Source organism: Meleagris gallopavo, chromosome 2, assembly GCF_905368555.1.
Source record: "Meleagris gallopavo chromosome 2, MGAL_WU_HG_1.1, whole genome shotgun sequence".
Taxonomy (NCBI): domain Eukaryota; kingdom Metazoa; phylum Chordata; class Aves; order Galliformes; family Phasianidae; genus Meleagris; species Meleagris gallopavo.
In genome coordinates this window covers 44,407,297-44,427,766 of record NC_139405.1, presented here as the reverse complement: position 1 = coordinate 44,427,766, position 20,470 = coordinate 44,407,297, and the positions used below count along the sequence as shown (strand labels likewise).

General features: G+C 38.0%; 1 protein-coding gene across 1 annotated transcript in view; it reads right to left on the bottom strand.

Moving 5' to 3' along the window:
* PRKN (parkin RBR E3 ubiquitin protein ligase) overlaps positions 1–20,470 on the bottom strand; it is a 681,807-nt gene that overhangs the window by 14,813 nt on the left and 646,524 nt on the right. The window contains exon 10 of the mRNA XM_085216933.1: positions 3,993–4,079. Within this exon, the coding sequence (XP_085073059.1) occupies positions 3,993–4,079 (87 nt within the window). The remainder of the gene's footprint in view (positions 1–3,992; positions 4,080–20,470) is intronic.

The window sequence follows — 20,470 nt, the reverse complement described above, 5'->3', positions numbered from 1 at the left end:
TTTAGTGCTGTATTTTCCTGAATCACACAGTTTGCAGGGCTGGGGCTGCTAGAACTAGCTAAGCAGCAGTTCAGGCTGGGAGACTAAGAGTACATATGACTTGATAGGATTTTAATAGTTAAGCTTGGAGCAGAAGGGACCACTTGGCAAGTTTTAAGAAATCAGCCACCAGGGATGTTTTATGCAGGCTTAGGTTTACAGCAGTTGTTCTGCTAGTGTTAGTGGTAAAAATCAACCTGTTCAGAAGGGTTTTGTGCCACTTTAGCTAGTCTAATTTTAAGTTGTGGATTTAGAAAGGAAGTTGGTTTATGGCTGGATTCCCTCTATATATGAGTGAGGTTAAAAGGAGTCAGGAAGCTTGGTTTTGTGGTGTAGGTAGCAGGTGCTATGCAGTTATTTCTAAGTCTAAATCTGGCTGGAGTCACCTTTATTGAACCACTGATTCCATCATACACACTGTGCCTTTGAATCCATCAAACATGATTACTTCTCACATCCTAATTTTCAAATAGCCCTAAAAAACTGCAGTGTTTTTAAAAGAAAGCTTGTCAATCGAAGTTGGCTCAGGTATATTTTTTTCCCCTAGAATTATGTAACCTATGCATTAAGATAAGAAATAACCAGTACATTCTTAGGATGAGTTTTCAACAGGAGATCAGAGCTAAAAATGGAAACGTCTGTAGAAAAGAGGACATTTTTTCCATCCCAATAGACCATACAATATCTGCACACAGATATGTAAGACCTTAATATACCAGTATTTAATGCTAGCTTATTCTCTGCATTCCCATTGCTGGATTTCTCTTTTTCTATCCTAAACAACAAGCAGGGAGGTGTGCAGTGCCAGGCCTCATGCTTCCCTGTTCCTGGTGAAGCAGGGGAATGGCATGGGCAGTCCCCAGGCAGCAGATGGCTCTCTTGGTGCTCTGACATAGGGACAACAAGAGCATGCTTTGAGTGGCAGCACAGCTCTTCTCACTCTCAATGTTGTCATCAATCCTTGCCCACCCATTTTTTTCCACAATAGCACTTTTTGGCTTTGCTTCAAGTTCTTTTCCACTCCTCATGATCCCCTACATTCATAGCCACCATACTGACTTAGGCCTAAACCTATCTACAGTGTTTCCTCTTATACTTGAAATGTCAAGACATGCAGGTGAGTGTAGAAACACTAAGGAAAGGGAAGATTCCTTTTACTATTATAGCCGCCAGGAGATAAAATAAAATCTGTATTTTTCTGATAGAAGATATTTTCCCAAGACTACTCATCCTATGATCTTGTGATCTATCAGTTCTGGAGCAGAATGGTTTGGTGACTGCATGTGTGGTTGACACTTAAATCTGACTAGTAGCTATTGTGGCAATAAGATATGTTTGTAAAATAAATGAAATGGAAAGGATTCTGACTAGGGGAAAGGGTGAGAGTCAAAATGGAGGAACGGAAGCCCTAAAAGGCAACCCTGGAAATGTATTATTCCTAACTAGACAGACATGGTCAAAGTTATCACAGTCTGAAAAATAGTACAATAATAGCAAATTCTCAAAAGCTCTCACACACAGAATTCTGCCTCAAAGAGGACAAAAAGGACAAAAGCAGAAAATACAGGTGGATAAATATTTAAATCAATCTCAGTGAAACAGATGAAACAGTCCCACATGCAACTCCTTCCACATAGGCTTTGTGAATGTTTTGTATGCATTATACACTTGTGATGTATGCAAGACAATTTTTGTCTGATGCAATTCAGCTGAAATGAGCATCTCACCAGCACTTTGGCTGGTGCTGCTTTAGCTAGCTCCCAGTCAGCTCAACTGTTTGCTAGAAGCGAGTGAAAACATTTCTTTGGTAGCACATCACCACCTTGTGGAGAAGTTTGATCAGTGCATCTCACCTTCTAAGAACAGGAAGGGTGATCTAAGTCAATTGTGTTCAACACAAGTTAGTCTGAATGAATTTTGAGTAGTCTGTAATCTTCTGTGTACTGGGGAACAGATTTGCACAGCTAAAAGAGATATTCTGACACCATTTAACTATTCTTGGAACAGCTTTTTCAAGAGCACTGGAAGTTTTTCATGAGCAGATAAAATGTTCACTTTACACTGAAACATCAATAATAATCAACTTCCCTAAGCTAACAGGTCTAACTGGGTACAGTTCCTGTGTGAGAGTTGGGATCAGATGGATGTAGCACTCACACTATTATCAGGAGAAGCTAGAGCAATATGCAAGTCTTTAAAATAAACCACTTCTTCCTATGGTCTTCTAACTTTAGCCAGCATGAAAATTACACAAGCTCTAATTTTCAATGACTCAAAATTGTTGAAGTACTTTGTACAGTGACATAAATAGCATGGTGGATATAAGGTGCACTATTCATGTTCAATTTCTAGCTCTGCATAATTTGAGTAAGATCTTGAGCTTTGTTCTTTACTTTACCAAGTTATTGGATACTTTAACTTAAGAATCTTCCAATGTCTTTGTTGAAGCTGTTTTGTTTGTACATAGATGTGAATGGGAGCTGGAACACTTTTCTAAGGCTGCTGCAAACAAAACAAGCTTATTCTTCGTGGAGGACAGCTAAGCTGCTCCTTGTCACAAAGTAATGTGAATGCCAGAAGTATACAAATGGCTTCAAAAGGGGGCTCCACAAATTTAAGGAATAAAAATTCGCTGTTGGCTGCTAAATACAAAATTCTATACGTGAATCATAAGTCTCTAGAAGCTGGGAAAATATTCAGAGAATGAAGCATGATTATACTCATCCACTCCTCTTTAGACATCAGTAACTGAGAGCTGTCAGAGACAGGGCTCTGGGCTAGATGGATTTTGAGTCTCCTACTATACACCACTTGCAGGGCACTGGAGGCAGATGTCCTGCTTGCTAGGATACAGTCTGTTTAATTTTGTCTTGATGAGCATTGGTTCTTTTTTATAAAGTAGAGGAGCTTCACTAAGAAAAGTTAAACATCTCTACATGGGTCATAGCATTGTCTCCAAAGTATAGTAAATGAATCATCGTATGGTAACTGATGGGAAAGGTTCCCTACGGGTTCCTAGCTCCATCTCAGTCCCTGCATTCAAAGAGTGAGGCCCAGATGCCAGCTTAAGACAAAGCCTGCCTGTAGGTGCTGACAGGAGCTGTGCATGTGTAGCTGAGAGCTGGCTGCACACCCTGTCAGCACCTGCTTACAATCCTGCATCTGCTGTGTTGAACTGCCTGAGGCCTGGGTTAGCTTTACCTCTTAACATCAAGCATGCCAGACATCTGAATTTCAGTGTTTTATTTCCTAGAAGACCAGCCTGGCCATCAAGCAGTGAGATATTTAGATACTTAGGGGGAACCTCTCCTGTTTCTTGTTGCTGTTGTTGTTTGTTTTGTTTTAAACAACTGTGACTGATTAGTCATGGAGAGCAGGGAAACTTCAGTCACTTCAATCTCAAACAGAAATGCCAGGAGAGAAAAACAGTTTCCTGTCCAGGGCTATAGCTACAATAGTCACAACATTATGGAACAGCCTAGAGTAATTATCACCTAACAGCTTCTAGCCTAGGCAACCTATTTTTTATTTCTCTAAGCTAAAACATAAATTATCAACAGCACTTTCTCCCACAGGCTCTATAAAAACCCTGTTATTCAGTCCAAACCCACAATGATTTCCTGGCTGGTGCACTGAATATAAGCTGCAAGGCAGCAAGACTAAAGAAAGCCTTTCAGAGGTGTTCACATTAAATAGAGACAGCCCCAGAAGCCCATTGGGAAGGGCTTTTCTTTATCAACTGATGGCAGACCTCTGTATGCTCCTGACAACTCAGTTGCTCTGTCAATCAAAGCAACTGAAATCTACCACAAAGTCAATCCCAATGGCCAGAGCAATTCATCATGAACATAATTGTTTTGGCTTAGGATTATAATTAGGATCAACTTAACAAATGTCACTCTTGCTGGGCAAAGGAGAATGACCAAGATGCAATGAGTTGTGGGTATCTCTACCTTCTGGGCCACAGCTCCCTGTGTGCTGAGGAAAGAGCTGCATTCCTCTTCATGGTATTCTTCTTTACATTCACGGCAGAACACAAACTGGAAAACAAACCAAAACAGAGAAATGGTAAAAACACATTAGGGATGCAGACAGCAGATTACAACCGTGAAGAATCATGTAGCAGACGATCTCTTGGCCTCCTCATCCCATTAAATTCCCATAATCCTCCAAATTGTGCATCTCATGATACAATCTGATCATTAACATGACAATTTTGCAGTTATTATCATACACTTCTTCGGTGAAATAAAATAAATGCCATTATTAAAAATGAGATTTTGCTACACTGGCAGTTTAGGGACAAAATCATACTAGCTACTTCTCAGTGTATTTCTGCTGTAACAAAATCTATACAAGAAGGGTGGTGGCTGAAACAGGCAGCTCTGCTTTATAGTGTTTGCTAAAGGAAGCAGCCTATTCGTATTTCTGAGTTAAATGAACTCTCTATGGAAAACTTACTGAATTTACTAGGAGATGATCACTTCGTAGAAGTTATATAAAACACCATTTTCTAGAAAATTATACCCTTGCCATGGACTTTTATAGATTGGTTTAAGAAGTCCACAGTCAGAATGCAACGATAAGTTACTTAGCATGGGTTTTAAGGGATTCCCTCTAGACCCTTGTTAGATTTCTAGCAACTGTTCTGATTTCATCTTCCTTCAGTAACATTTTTTTTACATAAGAGTTCATTCTTTTGCAGATGCATAAAACAATTGCTCCTCTCTCAGTTTGAGCTGCCTCTCCTACCCAAACTGCTTCATATGTATCACATTCAATGCCTTTTTTTAAACTCTAAAATGAAGATATCTGTCTTGACATGTGTCAAAATCTTTGACTCATCACTGCTGCATTAAATTCTGTGTCCTTGCAGGTAAGAGGAAAAGTCAATAATATAAAATGAGTCTCTCTTTTGCTATTTTAAAGCCACACTGTCTTGATGCCAGTCTAGACTCTGAAAGATCTCTCAGCAGTAAGCTGTTCTGACCGGTATTATAAGCAAGACTGATAAAACAGCCTTGATTTTTAGATACAGAGCTGCATTCGCTTGTCATGAATAAAGGATATCAGGAGAACATGACACTGGGACATTTGTCTGACACAAATTCCATCTTTTCCAATTTCATTTTGAAGTCTTTCAAGCCTTATTGTCACTTTTCTAAGAACTACTGAAAATTGTATTTCATTGTCATGCTAATGAAATGATGCTTTTATGAAAAGCAGCATTGTGCAATTCCAAAAGGGTTGAGTCTATTATTCAAAAAGCCAGGGAAATTTGGAATGAAGAAATGGAATGAATGCTCTACCTTCCAAAAGTATCGAATCAAATCACTTGCTCGCTCTCCTGCCACTTCTCTCACTATTTTGTCACTGATTTAAAATGTTTTCTTTACTCCACCTGACATTGATCTCTTAATTCCTATGTGCTTCTTAGAAAACAGTAACAAGGAAGGCACTTCTGCAAGGTATGCTAGATGAAAGGTTGCACTATTATAATACACACTATCATGCAATTACAACAATTTGCACTTAGAAGTTTTTCTTTTCTGTTGAACATTGTCCAAGCATGTAGAGACGTACTCTCTCTGAATATCTAATATCTCCAAGATTTGTTATCACTTAGCAACTGAAGTTATGGCCAGGCTTAACTGTACCTCTTTGGGTATGTCCTATTCTCTTTTTCCTTCCAGAATTTATTTCTTATGAATATGTCAGACTGAAAACATTTGTCTGAAAGGGCTTTGTATACAGTCGCACTATCACTGCATGATCACAGAATGCCTCAGCTTCCTTTATTCTCTCCTATCTCCTAAAATTGCAGTTTTAAACATTTCATAAATATTAAAAAGGAGGATGTATTGAAGAAAGATTGAAAGAAACAAAATAAAACCAGGACATATATATTGCGAAGGTATTTCAGCTGCCTCACAATGTAGTTTAGGAAGTGTTGCTATTTATTACAACAATAAAACCCATAATCTCATTCTGTGTTATTTAAGGATGTGAAATGCATTTTCTCACTAAAGAGACCACTTTCTATTCTTACATTTAAACAAAAACCCTTCAAGAGTGGGATCAATGTGTTTACCAGCATTTTCCTCAGAGGCTTGCTCTAGTGGAAGTGTGCGTAAGTGTGTAAACTGAACTCTCCACTAACCACTCTGCATCTTGCAAGTAAGCCCGTGAATGACCCTGTCACATGCTTGTGATGAGACAAAGCTTGATTTTTTTTTTGTTGAGCCAGGATACTCTTTTCACATCTGATTAGATAATGGATGAGATGTAAAATCAGTTCCGTGGCAAAAGAACACCCTGGAGGCTGATCGGTTTGTCAGAATAAATAGGCATCTCCCAACAGAAACACATTAAGCACTCCCTTTTATATGGCAAAGCATGCATCATAAAGAAAACGCACCTCATTTACAACAAAGAGCAGTCTGTGCTAGCTCCATTCATTTTTTACATTCGAACATGAAAAATACAATAAACTTTCAGTCATAAAATACAGCAACCGCAAAAATGCTGTCATTTAACTTGTATTTTCTGGCTTGATTAATACTAACTCTGTTATTTTACCCTTGGAAATAAAAAGATCTAAGTTGTTCACTCAGGATTTAACACTTTTGCATATGTTTAATATTACGTGTTTAAAAATTACTGTAAGTAGTGCAGTTACTAACAAAAGTCACACTTTCTTTCCCTTTATTTACTGAAAAACTCTAGATTACTATGATTACAGATTACTATGATACTGACAAACTGTTCAAGAACAGTGTATTTAGCACTTACTATTGTTACCCTTGAAAGATTCTTCAGTTGTAGAACAGCTAGCACAAAGAATAAATCCCAAAGGTCCTAAACCTACCCTTTAGGCTTATGCATTAAAATGAGGATTAGCAGGAAAATTCCCACAGCACTTAAGGGATTTGGGCACTGGAAATTAATATAACCTGTGTGCATGCTATTACAGGCTTTGGAATATCTGCAAAAATGTATGGATAGGTCCAAGAAACCCTGAATCCAAATGACCTCAAAAGAGCAGGTATTAAAAATCTCAACAGGGATCCAGATGCTGTTTTTAAAATTCTCCCATCTCTATAATCATGCAAACAAAAGGTAAAATCAGTCCAAACTCTGTTCAGTTGAAGGGAACTTGCACCCCAGAGGTGACCTGTGCAAAGTGCCATAACTGGTGCTGGAAGAAACACTGGATGATGAAGCTGAGCTATAGACAGAGTTATTCCTGATCAAGCCATGTATAAAGTTTCAAATCTGGAAGAGAGAGCAGAATGTAGCTCTTATTTTAGAGAAAAAGGAATTTGTCATTTATATTCTGAGCTGTTTGTTTTGTTTTGTTTTTTTTTTTGGAAACAGGATTTTGCCTTTTTCAAAGATTTGCTTTCTTTTGTATTACACATCATAACTCTCATTTTCTTGCCTACTGCATATGTCTCAATTTTCATTTTGAGCACTGATAATATCTCCCTATAATGCTTGTGAAGTATTCCTGCTAAAACAAGATTTCTTCCAACTTCAATTCAATACTCCCATTCTTATCCCTACACAAAGCTTCAAGTTTTGGCTCCCTACTGTTACTTTTAGGTTACTTCTCAACTGAAGGCTCCTTTTCGTTCACACTTTCACCTTCTCTTGAGTCTACAACAAAACAATGGCAATTTTGCTGAGCTAGTCATAGCTGAGGTTTAAGCTGCAGCACTATGGGTGCACTGTTAGGGGCTTCAGTGTACTGAACTCAAGTGTGCACCCAGATTTCTTACCAGACTTGTGCAGTCTATACTGACCTTTGGGCTGCCAAGTTTTCCCTCTGACATCCACTGCTATTAGCTAGACAGAGTACAGACTGCGTGTGACGTACGGCTTGGCCAAAACAAACATTCAAGTCCAGGGAAGACCCATTAATGCCTCTACTACAGTGTTCTTATGGCCCTTCAAAATCACTCTCAAGAACTGCATCTAATTTCTACTTTGACTCTTTCTGCATTCAGCTTCCAGCTACTACTTTCTGCCCACATTTCTCAAGTAAAACAGTCTTTCAGTATTTCCTATATTCTTCTTGTGAAAGTACTTACGTATTGTAATCATTATACTTCTGAATTTTCTTCAACATAGCAGAGAAACTCCGAAGTTCCCTTTCTCTCTCCCCATCCCCAAGTAATATTCATGGCACTTTTCTGGGGACTGGCTTTTGTCATTAATTATATCTGGCTAATCTTTGTGTTGTTGCAGTGCTGTATCAGTGGAATCTTTGTATTTATTCTGGGTCACTGTCAAGTGTTGAATTGTGACAGGTTTCCTATCAGTCCCTATTGAATTCTGCTAGCAATACTCTGCTGATCATGGACTACTTTCTGTGATCTGACAGTTTTTAAACCTCAGGACCCTGCCCAGTGATGCATGCATACTCTGCCAGCTGACAGTGACGAGACAATGCTGCTGCATACATCCTAAACATTTCAGCTAGAACTCAGTCCCCTCAAAACCTTTATGGATATATCACACTGGTGATTTCCTTATAAGAACATTCTGTAGTTTGAAGTTTTTGTGTAATTACTTTTTTTTTTTTAATCTAACTTGTAATCTTATCATAGAATGAAATCTGATATGACCTATTGTCATGGCAAATATGCTGACAACCAGCCTTATCAAAATTGTTTTTTCTTCTCTGTTCTTCTGCATCTTTTCTTGATTTTCCTTTACTCATTCAGTGCTGGCTGTCTCAGCCAATCACTACAGATGACAATCAGGAAAATTAAAGCTAGTGAATGAAGGCAAGATCAACACCCTGACCGTAGCATAAAACTAGAAGGCAAGAGAGGCAAAGGTCTCTCAAAACTATGACCGTATGAACAAAGAATTACAGATCCATCATCTTCCATTTAAAATGCAGAGATCACTACTTTTATTTTGCTTTTCCAGGAAAACATGTATTTCAGGAAATTGATCTTCAAAATCCCCACACACTCCTTTCTCTAAAATCAAGTCCCCCCAGACTTCTAAACAAAAGAGAGGAGCACTACGTTACAATTACAATTCAAGCTAAAGGTGAAATAAACCACAGGTGACAGCAGTTAGCTTCATTATTTAAAGAGCTGTCAGAAAATGCATCATGTGCAATGCTACTGTAATAGAAGTTTAAAGTAATTTTAAAAGGAATACACAGGAAGCAATGCATAAACAAAGACATGTGGAATTAGGTACACTCATTTTTATGCGTTTTAACATGTTTTTTGTTATATATTATACACCAAAGCAAAAAATCTATCATTCTATGATACTTGTGTGGCTTTGAACTTCAGAGCATTGGAGTACATTGGAACTGCAAGTAAACCTCACCCTACTCCCATGAAGCAACAAAGCTCTACTATTTCTACCTTAGTGACTGGAGCCTAATTCATAAAACCCCTGTACTGGGCTGCTGAATCACGGCCTGAACCTTTGATTGATCACCTGAGGCAAGCAATGAGTCAGCCACGGGAGCACAGGTGAAGGCAATTCACCTGTGCTGCAGGAAGACTGCCAGTGGGGAAGGATCTCTCTGGAGATCTGCTTCATTGGTGTTCATCTTGCAAGCCCAGGACAGGGTGAGTGACTTCCTCTCATTATTCCAATATAAATTATTATTAGTCAAGCTCCTGGACGGACGGACACACACACACCCCATCTGTATATCCATTGATTATACAGCCCCTTAGTCACATAACCTGAAAATGCAGCAATGTCTATTAAACTGATGTGAAAACCTGAATGTCACTGAGGACAGACTTCAAAAAGACCAGTTCAAGATCACAAAGCAGCACTGTAAGGGAGAAAATTTCCAATTTTTAATCATAGGACACCCTGCAAGTAATCTCAGATCACTACCCAAAAGAACCTGTTTTCTTATAGTTAAAACTCAGCCTAGTAGAAGTAAAGTATGTCCATGATTCATTTTTTTTGGTAAACTAAAATAACACAGGGAAGAGCAAATAAGTAGACACCGACAACACAGACGCTCCTGCAAGTTCCAGCTAGCAATTCCTAAAATTGTATAGAGCAAATGTATGGCTGTTTATTTTTTCACATCAGACTAGCAGTTTTTTTTTTTAACTGTGTATATATATATATACCGTAAACACATGTATATTTTACCTTGAGAGTGATTCATTGAATAGTAATAGAGATAAAAAAATGGAAAGCAATGGAACAAATAATTCCTTTTTTTCACCAGACAATATGATCAACTGGCCAAAAAAAGCCTTTAAAAATGTAGAAGCATACAAGGCACAAGGTTCAATTCTAAATAAAGTTCTGCAGTCAAACTATAGGCTGCTGATTGAAGAAATGATTCATAGAAAAAAAATATGAGTATGCTTTAAAGGAAATCAAAGTGATAAAAGAGTCCCAGTATAGATTGGCTCTGCCAATAATACTCAATGTCATCTCTATAGTGTATTTCTGTTTTAAAAATATAACTTTCAATTGCACTTTACAAAGGATGAGTTATAATCCCATTACTAAGTGATACATAGCTAGAGAAGAGTTCTTCCTGGTGAAAAAGCATGCCCTAGCTGCAATTAAGGCTAATGGTACCCTGGGCTGCCTTAAGCGAGTATTTCTGGTAGGGTGAGGGAGGTGATCTTTCTTCTCTACCAAGGGCTGGTGAGTCCAATTCTGGGATCTCCAAAACAAGAGATGTGGAGCTACTGGAGAAAGTCCAGTGAAGGCCCATGAAGATGACAGAGCATTACTGCTCTGAGGAAAGGCTCAGAGAGCTGGGACTGAGTAGGCTTGAAGGTATTTATAGACAAAGAGGATGGAGCCAGGCTCTTGTCAGTGATGCCTAATGCCAGGACAAAAGGCAATGGCACAAACTGAAACAAGATGTTCTGAACATCAGGAAGCACTTTCATACTGTGCAGGTAACTCAGCGCTGGAACATTGCCCAGAGGCTGAGGTGTCTCCTCCTTGGAGATCTTCAAAAGCAGCCTGGACATAGGCTTGGACACCCTCCTCCAGGTGTCTCTGCTTGAGCTGGGGTTGGAGGAGGTGGACCCAGAGGTCCCTGCCAGCCTCTGGTTCTGTGATTCTGTTTAAAAAAAAAAAAAAAAAAAATCCTGACATCATGTTTTACTGGAAAAGGTTTTACCATACATACATGGGTTGCTCCAAAGAAATGCCTCCTGTTTATTTTCATGGAAACTTCAAAGATATATGAAAGGGCACAACAACACTATTTGATAGAGCAAATTCTCAGCTACAAAATGCTTTTTCAACACAGTCGCCACCATTAGCTATGCATTTCACCAGCAATGAACAAGAGCCTGCATTCCACACTTGCAAAAATCTGCACCAGAGGAGATGATCTACTGTTGCTTTCGCCAATGCTGAAAGGCACCACCCACCGCCTCCCTGTGCTCACATCCACTGGTTGGTTTCCATCAACATTAAACAAGTGTTGATTAATGTCAGCAGGCGCCATTTTTTCCACATGGAGAGATTCAGTTTCACACCTTTGCTTCATCTGCACATCCGTGTCAGATGCCATTTTGTCAGACTGCCCCTCTGCTGCTGTCTTTCAGCAACAGCATGTAGTGGGATATCGGTGGGAAAGTTCTACCTCTACTGTTATACCACAAACATCTACCTCTGATGTTGCAGGCCAACATAATAAAATAGGAGGCGTTACTTTCAGAGCAGCACTTGTATATACTTTTATTTTGCGTAAGAAAGTAATCTGATTCTTGGCTGGAGTTCAAATCTCCAGAAACAACTACAAAGCATTTTTTACTTTGAAACATTGTACTTTATTACTTATTTCCATCTAAAGTCAGTCAACCCTTAAAAAACAACTACAAACACCAACTAAACAAAAACCACGCAACCAAATGTCACACTCCTTGCTGTGCCACCGCTGTGAACCACACATTTTAAATACTGGACTGACTTTGCCTCTGGCACTTCTATATCCAGCACTGAGTATGAGACCACCAGCCACGTGCCCTATCTTTTGATATGTTCTGTGCTTACAAGCAATAACCTTTTAAATCGGAATATTTACCATCTGCAGCAGCTTCATGCATTTAGGATTTGTGGCTTTGCCAATTGTCAGTTAGAGAAAACCTGCAAATACAACAATGAAGATAAATGCCACAGTAGAAAAAGCATCCATTTTTAATGACACCTGTTTTAGCAGATATAATGCAACTGAAAAGCATGGTAGTGCTCACAGAGTAATTTTGGTCTTTTTTCTTAGAATAAAGTACATTCTCATACTATTCATATTTCATCTAAAATTAAACCTTTGTGAGGTGCATGACAATCTGTCAAAACATGGTATCAAACATGTAGCTGCAGTTTCTGTGTAGTTTTTGCAATCTAAAGGCGATTTACCATCAATATTATAAGAAGCAATTTTCTATAAACATTAAAAGCTTTAAGTGTAGGTCTGCATCAAAATGTCTTAGAGATTTCAGTGCTTTTCTTTTGAATCTAAAAGTGAAAGCCTCTTTCCTGACTTCTCCAAAACAACCCACGGGCTCATTGCCTCAGGTCTAGATGGCAGCACAAACACATGGAGCCTCTGCAGTGAGTGATGCTGAGTTGGTGACTGTAGACAGACAGAGCTTCCTACAGTTTGCTTTGCATCAGGCTGCATTAACCTAGGGATAGCCTGGTGAAACTGGCAGACAACCCCTCTCAGACCTCCCTGGATTTCCTGTTTGCTGATGTATGTGGATTGGGAACCTTCATCCAGCTCCTGCTTGAAATGCCCTGTGCTCTGTAGGCTGCAAAGGATAGAAGTAGGAAGCTGAGAGGAGCCCAGGTATTTCCCTCAGAAGAAATGCACAGCTTTTACTGTGAGCAGAACAATCTTGAACCCTGGAGCACTGGGAAGAGAAGCCCTGACTAATGCTGACCAAACTACCTGTGGAAGAGGAAGCCAAATAAACTTAAAAACAGGCAGATGGCTGCAGCAGCAAGCTGATAAACAAAGCAAAATGCACCTGTCCCTAATATTCACCTCACCTGTGTGAGAGCTCTGAAGAACTGAAGAGAGAACCAGGCTTCCAGTTAGTCATACCACAGGGACAATCATGGGGAAAAACATACTTATTTTGAGATGCTTTTAGAAAGTGTGAGACAAAGCCTTCTATAATGTGTAGAACAGCACATCTTTTCAAAATATTTTTTTACTGCAAAAGATGTAGCACACTATATGCATGATGTCAAAAACTGACTTTTTTTGGAAAAAAAAAAGGTGGTTGGAAACCACATTAAAATCATTTCAAGTCTGGAAAAGATGTTATTGCTGAATGCATGTATCTGTTCACAACAAATGTCACAAAGAAGGAATTTTACTGCTTGTGGCTTTAGCTCTGCGTGTTGCAGCTTTGATGCTCAATTAATATACCCTCGCACAGTAAGACAAACCTATTTCCCTATGATAATACTGCTGCTATGCATACATGCCCTGCAAATTTGAGCATCCAGCTGCACACTGATATGTGCAAACAGACCTGGAATTCTGACGGATTCATTAACATGGCTCTTGGAATGAACTACTGAACATGAAGGTTGGGAAGTTGATGAGAGTTAAGCAGTCACAACAAATTACAACAGAAATCAGACCCCACCTTTCCCTGAATTCTTTTTTAAAATCTCTGCATAACCTCAGCACCACATACACGAACTTTATTCCATGCTACTGTGTTCCTGCAGCCACCCAGAAGAAGCATGTATTCGTTCACCTCCTGATTGTCAGGTTTAATCTAAATAATAATAATAATAAAATAGAAAAATAATTAAAAAAAATCATCTAATAATGCAAAAAATTTTCCAGAAGATGGCAGCAGTGAAACAGGAATCAACACAGACAGGCTTTCCTAAGCTTTTGAGATTGAAAAAGATTCTGAAAAAAATCAGTCAACAGCTAAGATCCAGTCCAGGTTAGTAACAGCTGATACATGCAAAACTAGTCCTGACATGACAGTCTCATAAAGAAGAAATGGTATTCAGCTGCACTGAAACTCATAAAAAGGAGCAAGGGGCACTCCTTGCTTCAAGGACATTGCATCTTATTTCTCTTGAATTTGGCAATAGCTGAAGCTCCATAAAAAGAACATAAATACGACAATCTAGGAAGTAAAATAACATAAATAATATATCTCAGATAGCTACGGTGTTGCTTTAAGCATTTTATTGGCTTCACATTATCGCCTATGTATATCAGTTCCTTTTTACAACTGTACGTAGTTACACAGCATATGTGCCAGGCAGAACAGAAAATAATGAACAAATCTCTCTTGTAAGGGAACGCCTCACTTCTGCACAAGGGTCCAGTGAGAGTGCATTTCCTCATCGTAACTGGATTAAGCACAGTATGAGGATCTGTCTCTGAGAGAAATTATTTTTTTAGGGGGTGAGTGGAGGGGAGGAAGGGGGGTGACCTTAAACCTCTATCCTGCTTCTAGTGAAAAAATCTGAGAGTAACTGAAACTGCAGTCAGAAAATTCAACCCATGCTCCTTTCAGGACTGAGTTCAAGAACTGACCATGGATATGTGCACACTGCTGTTCGAATACAGAACATGAAGACTACAAAAAAAAAAAAAGAAAAAAAAATCTGCATTAGATTATTCTAATTAGAGATATTTCTAAGCTGAAATAATGACACCAAATGATACTGAGAAACTTTGGGCAAACTGCAAAACCAGATGAAAACCTGGTGATAAGCCTTAGTCTAATGTTAGATGTAGCAAAATTAAACCATCATCATCTCCAAGCCCTGAAGGATAGATTTAGAATCCAGCTTTGCAATGCAGAGTTGTCTGAAAAGTGTATAAACTAAAATTTAAAAATTGTTTAGAAAAGAAACAAGAAAGAAATTGAAGCAAATGTTGAAAACCTTCAGTTCTGGTTCTCCTAAATGGGGCATCATCTGTGCAAAATGTTCTGTAAACAATGCTGGAGAAAGCATTGGAATAATGATGAAAACATCACGCTTCATCTGTCAAGGAAGAAAAGCAGGTAGCTTCTCAAGAAACATGGCTTGCTGATCAAAAATCAATGATAGCTGGGCTGGTTCATGCCAGGAGTCCCTTGTTACAACCCAGAGCAGCCGTTAAGGATCCTTCAATTTATATGCCTTGTTTTCAGTGCAAAGGCTAGCTATGTGGTTTCAAGTTATTTTCTTCTGAAACAAAGAAAGTTTTTTAATAGCTACACAGTTTGTGCTAATGGTGTTCATGGAGTATATATCTAGTCGATATTGTGACTTCTTGTCTGACCTTTCAAACAGATCCTTTTCTGGTTTGTTGATCATGGACTTTTTTTTTGACTGATTATCCAAACTATCAAAAATGACCCTTGAAATGTGAGCTCAGGATGTTAGCTGGTTTACAGGGAAGCAAACCGAGTTTGGCACCTGTCTCTGTATCCTTTTGATGAACTACATAATAAACACTTTCGCAACAGAAATTCCATACTCAGAATACGGAGTATAGGTTCTATACATATGAATCACCTTCTGTCTGGTTTAAACAAGCAGAAAATCATGTAACAAGGCACCATGAAAGGCATGTTACTTTCAGTATAGATGCAAGGTTCTCCAGCTTTTTGCTCTCTGAACATCTATACGATTTACCAGTAAAGACCATAAAATCTTGGATGGTTGTACAGAAGTATTGACACAAACAGGTATAGATGTACTGTACGCTCCTAGGACACAAAACTGTCATAAATCCCACTGCTAATAAATACATAACAGAAGATTACAACTTGGGCAAAACACCAGACGGCACTAAGCCGAAGCCCTTGCTTTTCACCCTTTTTCTTGGCACAGTCAGTGAAGCAGATATAAGACCTAGAACCCAGGGAAACAAACATCTGCACATGCTCTAGTTCAGAAACACCGCTCCAAGCTGTAACTTTTGCATGACATGGAAGAAGAACAAACCTCAGCATAAAAATATCTTATGCTTGATTACAATGCATCCATAACTCAATCTTGATTCAAAAGAACCTCTGCAAGAAGACAAATCACAGTGTGTCTGAGTACAAGTGTTGGAAGGAGCAAGGTTTCTTGATATGCCAGGATAGCTTGATTCAGTCTCTCCAGGTACAACTAGGTAACCCTGAAGCCTTCTTGACACGTCTGCCTCTAAGAAGAACTCGGAACCGGCATAGTTTAATGATGGAATTAATGACTGCAGTGCAAACGATGTATTTCTTTAGAATAAACATGCATGGCATTTATTTACTATTTCTAAGAAACAGATTTTGTTGGGCTTATTGTTTGCTTTTAACAAGTAAATTGAAAAATTCATCTTCTGTGATAGTTATGTTGCGTTCTAATGATCTGATTATATGTGAAATTGCTTGCTAACATGGCCAGATCATGGAAAGGGGTATGGCTCCATTTTCCCCAGCAGAGATATATTTACAGCTGCTCAGAATCAGGGCCTACCTGTAGGTTTCCGACATCTACTATGTGAATTCATACAGCTCTATGTCATCAAGAGTCACCAGATAAGCAGAGCACACATCTCAATATTTTTCATTTGAGACATTCCACTGCAGTAATTCACCTCCTTCTGGGCCACCCTCTCTCATTATTCTTCATCTATATTCTTTTTCCCTCATTTCTCTGGCAACATTTACATCTTGACTCTCTTCACAGCACTCCGGAAACAAAATTCAAGCTCTTGTCTTTTTCTTTTCTTCTTTTTCTTTTTTTAAATATTTTCTTCCATGTCTTTAAAACCTCACTGTCATAAAGCGAGTTATTGAAATTTCTCTTCATTTTAGCTCCCTCTCTTCAAATATCTTCACTTTCCTTTTATTCATACCAGAAAATAGCCTCTCACATTGCTCCTGACCATAAAAACAGCCTCATAATCACTTAATAAATGCAATAATATGCTTGTAACAACAATACCAATGTTATTATACCAACACTGACAAAAATAATACTACTTTCTAATATATGGTGTATCATTTCTTCCTCTCATCCACTTCCCTAATCTCAAAGGGCTCTAAAGCAGTCACACCTGGAAGCCTTTCAGCTGTGAAACCACATGACTTTGGAGCACTCATGGGGTAAGAACAAAAAGGTATGTGTTTGAAGACATTCACCTTTTCCACCTCAGGAGGCATCCTGAAGGCACTATATGCAAATCAGACAATGGTTAAGGATAGTAGCATCCTAAAAAGAAGATAATTAATTGAGTGGAGGGGGAAGGGAGAGAGAGCCAATTTTTGCTTTTTTTCTATATAAAACTTAGCCTGAGGAAATTATTAGTCTGTATCTATTTCTTTTACTTGAACACACATGCCTGTGGTTCAATTCTGTCATTAATTATGATATTTTGGCCTTTTGAGTTTTTGAATAAATCAAAGAAAAAATATACCAATGGATTACAGTTAAATAGCAATATACCATTTACCTTGAAATAATTATAATCTGGTGGAAAATGTCTCTTTTTTTTTCTTCTTTCCTCTAAAAATTTGACTTTCTTTGCTTCTGGCAATTTAATGCAGAAAGAAAAAAGGAAATAGGCACTGTTAGCGTATGACTCCACTGTACTTTTGTTCTTCTGCTTCAAAGGCAACCTGCCAGCTCACACAGAAAACAAAGAAAGGTTACTATTGCAAACTGTATTAAAAGCACTCAACAATAATGGATGGCCCCAAACTACTACAGCTTCCAGTTGTCTTATTGCAGTATTTGGGGGCTATTACTGTAGCTTTTTATTAAATAAGGATCATTAGTAAACCTTGTTTTGATTCTTATGTTGTGCTACTTTTATGGAGTACGTTTACTGCAGCTGTGTGCCACAACAATGCTCTACAAGCTCCTCCTGACTTCCATCAGATTACTGGATATGCAAAAGGTCAGAATTTTTCTATAAGCAGTAAAACAAAAAGAAGTAGTGCTTGATTGCTTGTACTAAAGTGGAAAAATCATGTTTGTCAAATGGAGAAAGACTTTAATGTGTTTCTGTATGTTGTAATAAGTGCTGAAGGATTTCACTGGAGAATCAAGTGCGCATCATGATTCTCAGCTGCAGTATGAGAAAACTGATTTCATGGAAATTGATAGATATTAAAGGAAAAGGAAACTGATTTACAATTCAAATTATCTGTATTTTCCATTAACAAAATGTGGCTTTTTTTTTCAAATTCAAAATGGTCCAGAACTTCAAAGCTCTAGTTCCGCCAGCAACATTTTGTTTAATCTCATGCTTGAGGAACAATTTAGAAACTAAATCCATGCTTATGTTTACCTCATTTTATAGAGCCTCTGCTCAGGGATTCTGGCACTCAAGGAGTCAGTATCTAGTTCCATGAATACGATTTGTGCCTGTTCCTTCTTAAATAAGATCAGAAAGTCAAAATTAACAACTATTTCCATTAGCTTGTCCAGCATCCTGGATTCTTGAATTAACTACCTAGCCATCTGCTAAATACACACATACCAGCAGAATTACACAACACCTTTTCCTGATGAAAACACAGACAACTTTCCAAAAGGAAATAATATTACATAATACAAAAACATGATTTTACATATTTATAATACAGGCCACCTGGACTAGTGTTATTACAACAGATGTAATGAAGGAATGAATGCACACATTCGCTATTTTTTGAGAAACCTTCATTTAAAGAAAATGTGTTTCCCTGATTTTTTACATCATCATTTCTGTGGGATCCACTTAAAGGTTTTATTCTTACATAATGATGGCTAAGGATGTGAACACACAGCAGTACACAAAGATTTAAGGTGTATAACTCCTAGAGAGCAGTATATAACGCCTCAGAGCAGCAAGCCAGGCATTAGCTCCATGTTACAGAATCACAGAATCACCGAATCCCCATGTTAAGAATGACCTTCAGTTAAGCCATTTGGACAACCGCACTGAAAAGATCTTTTTATTTAATTCAACTTACCTAAGATCTTATATTAGAAATATAAAATGCCTATTAATTGAAACACCTGCTTTCTTCTGTGAGGCCTTCCCAATAGTTAGGGTATTTCTGCACATGATAATTGAGAAGTCAACCTACAGCCAATCTTTGTAAATTCTGTTTTACTAGTGTCTTCTATACTGAAATTATTTCTTAAGTGAGAAAATAATTTGAAATATTGGTGGTGGTCTTGGTGTTGCTGTTGGGCCATCACAGCACACTAGCAGCTCTGCACTTAAAATCTATCTGTAACTGTATGGTTTTTCAAAGAAAACCAGCACTAACCTGATCCTTTTCTTGACTTTCGTCTAAGTGCCTTTCTATTATACACATTCGATATACAATGGATGTGCATCTTAGCACTGAACTGTAGACAATGGGAAAGCTATAAACATATAAAAGTAGCATTTCTGCTAAGACCCTGACAGTAAGCTTGTCCATCAACTGCAGAAAATGTGAGGCTTAACAAGATGTGTGGTACTGCGAGATAACGCATGCCTTGGGGGTGTTGTGAAGTATGAGGCAGAAGCAAATGCTTTTAGTGACCTGCCAGTGTTATCTTACAGCAACATACACACCTTGGAATAGCCTAAAAATTATAGAATAGCCCCAAACACACAGAAAACTAAATATATTATTTTAATTTAACTGCTAAACAAAAGAAATGAGGTACATAATAATTAATTGGCCACTAAAGAGCAAATAGCTTATGAAATGTTTCATTCCTGAATTGCTGAGGAGAATAATAGGGAGGATCACAGGTGAATGAAATAAAATGTCATGTACATTCTTCATGCTATTCAAGCATAGCAATTTCCCCAAAAAGTTCTTCATTAAAACAAAAAATGAAATAATGGAAGAGATATTTTGGAAAGATTTTTCAGGTAGGTTAATATTTCCCAAGATAGACTCCTATATATTGTTCTGAATGGCATTTGGAATGCCACAGTTACTTTACTGGACCATATAATATCTCCATCTAGAATCAAATTTTGCAGCCTTTAAGTTTATTCCCATAGATATCTATAACTAAAATAATCCAATATTTCCAATAATATTTACATCATACAAAATATAGTGGGTTCACATTTTCTTGCATAGAATCCTTTTCTAAATCGCATCCCAACACTCAACATTATTTTCAACAAGCCTACTTTTAAACAATGATAAGTAATGTACCATTTTGCCCTGACATACTGCAGTCCTGCATAACTTTCAGCAAGTACAAGGGACAATTAATGGGGCTTTGCCTTTTGTATTTGTGGTAAATACCAACCAAAACATGCAACCTGTTCAGATATATTGGATACAGGTATATTAAAACAGTAAGTTCCAGAGCAAGGTCTCTCTTGCAGCAATCTTTCAAAAATATAGTCAACAAGTTTTCTCAGCCACATTCTTTAAAAGCAAAAAAAAGCTTTCATTATTTGGATGGGCAATCAATTAAGATAAAACTTTTG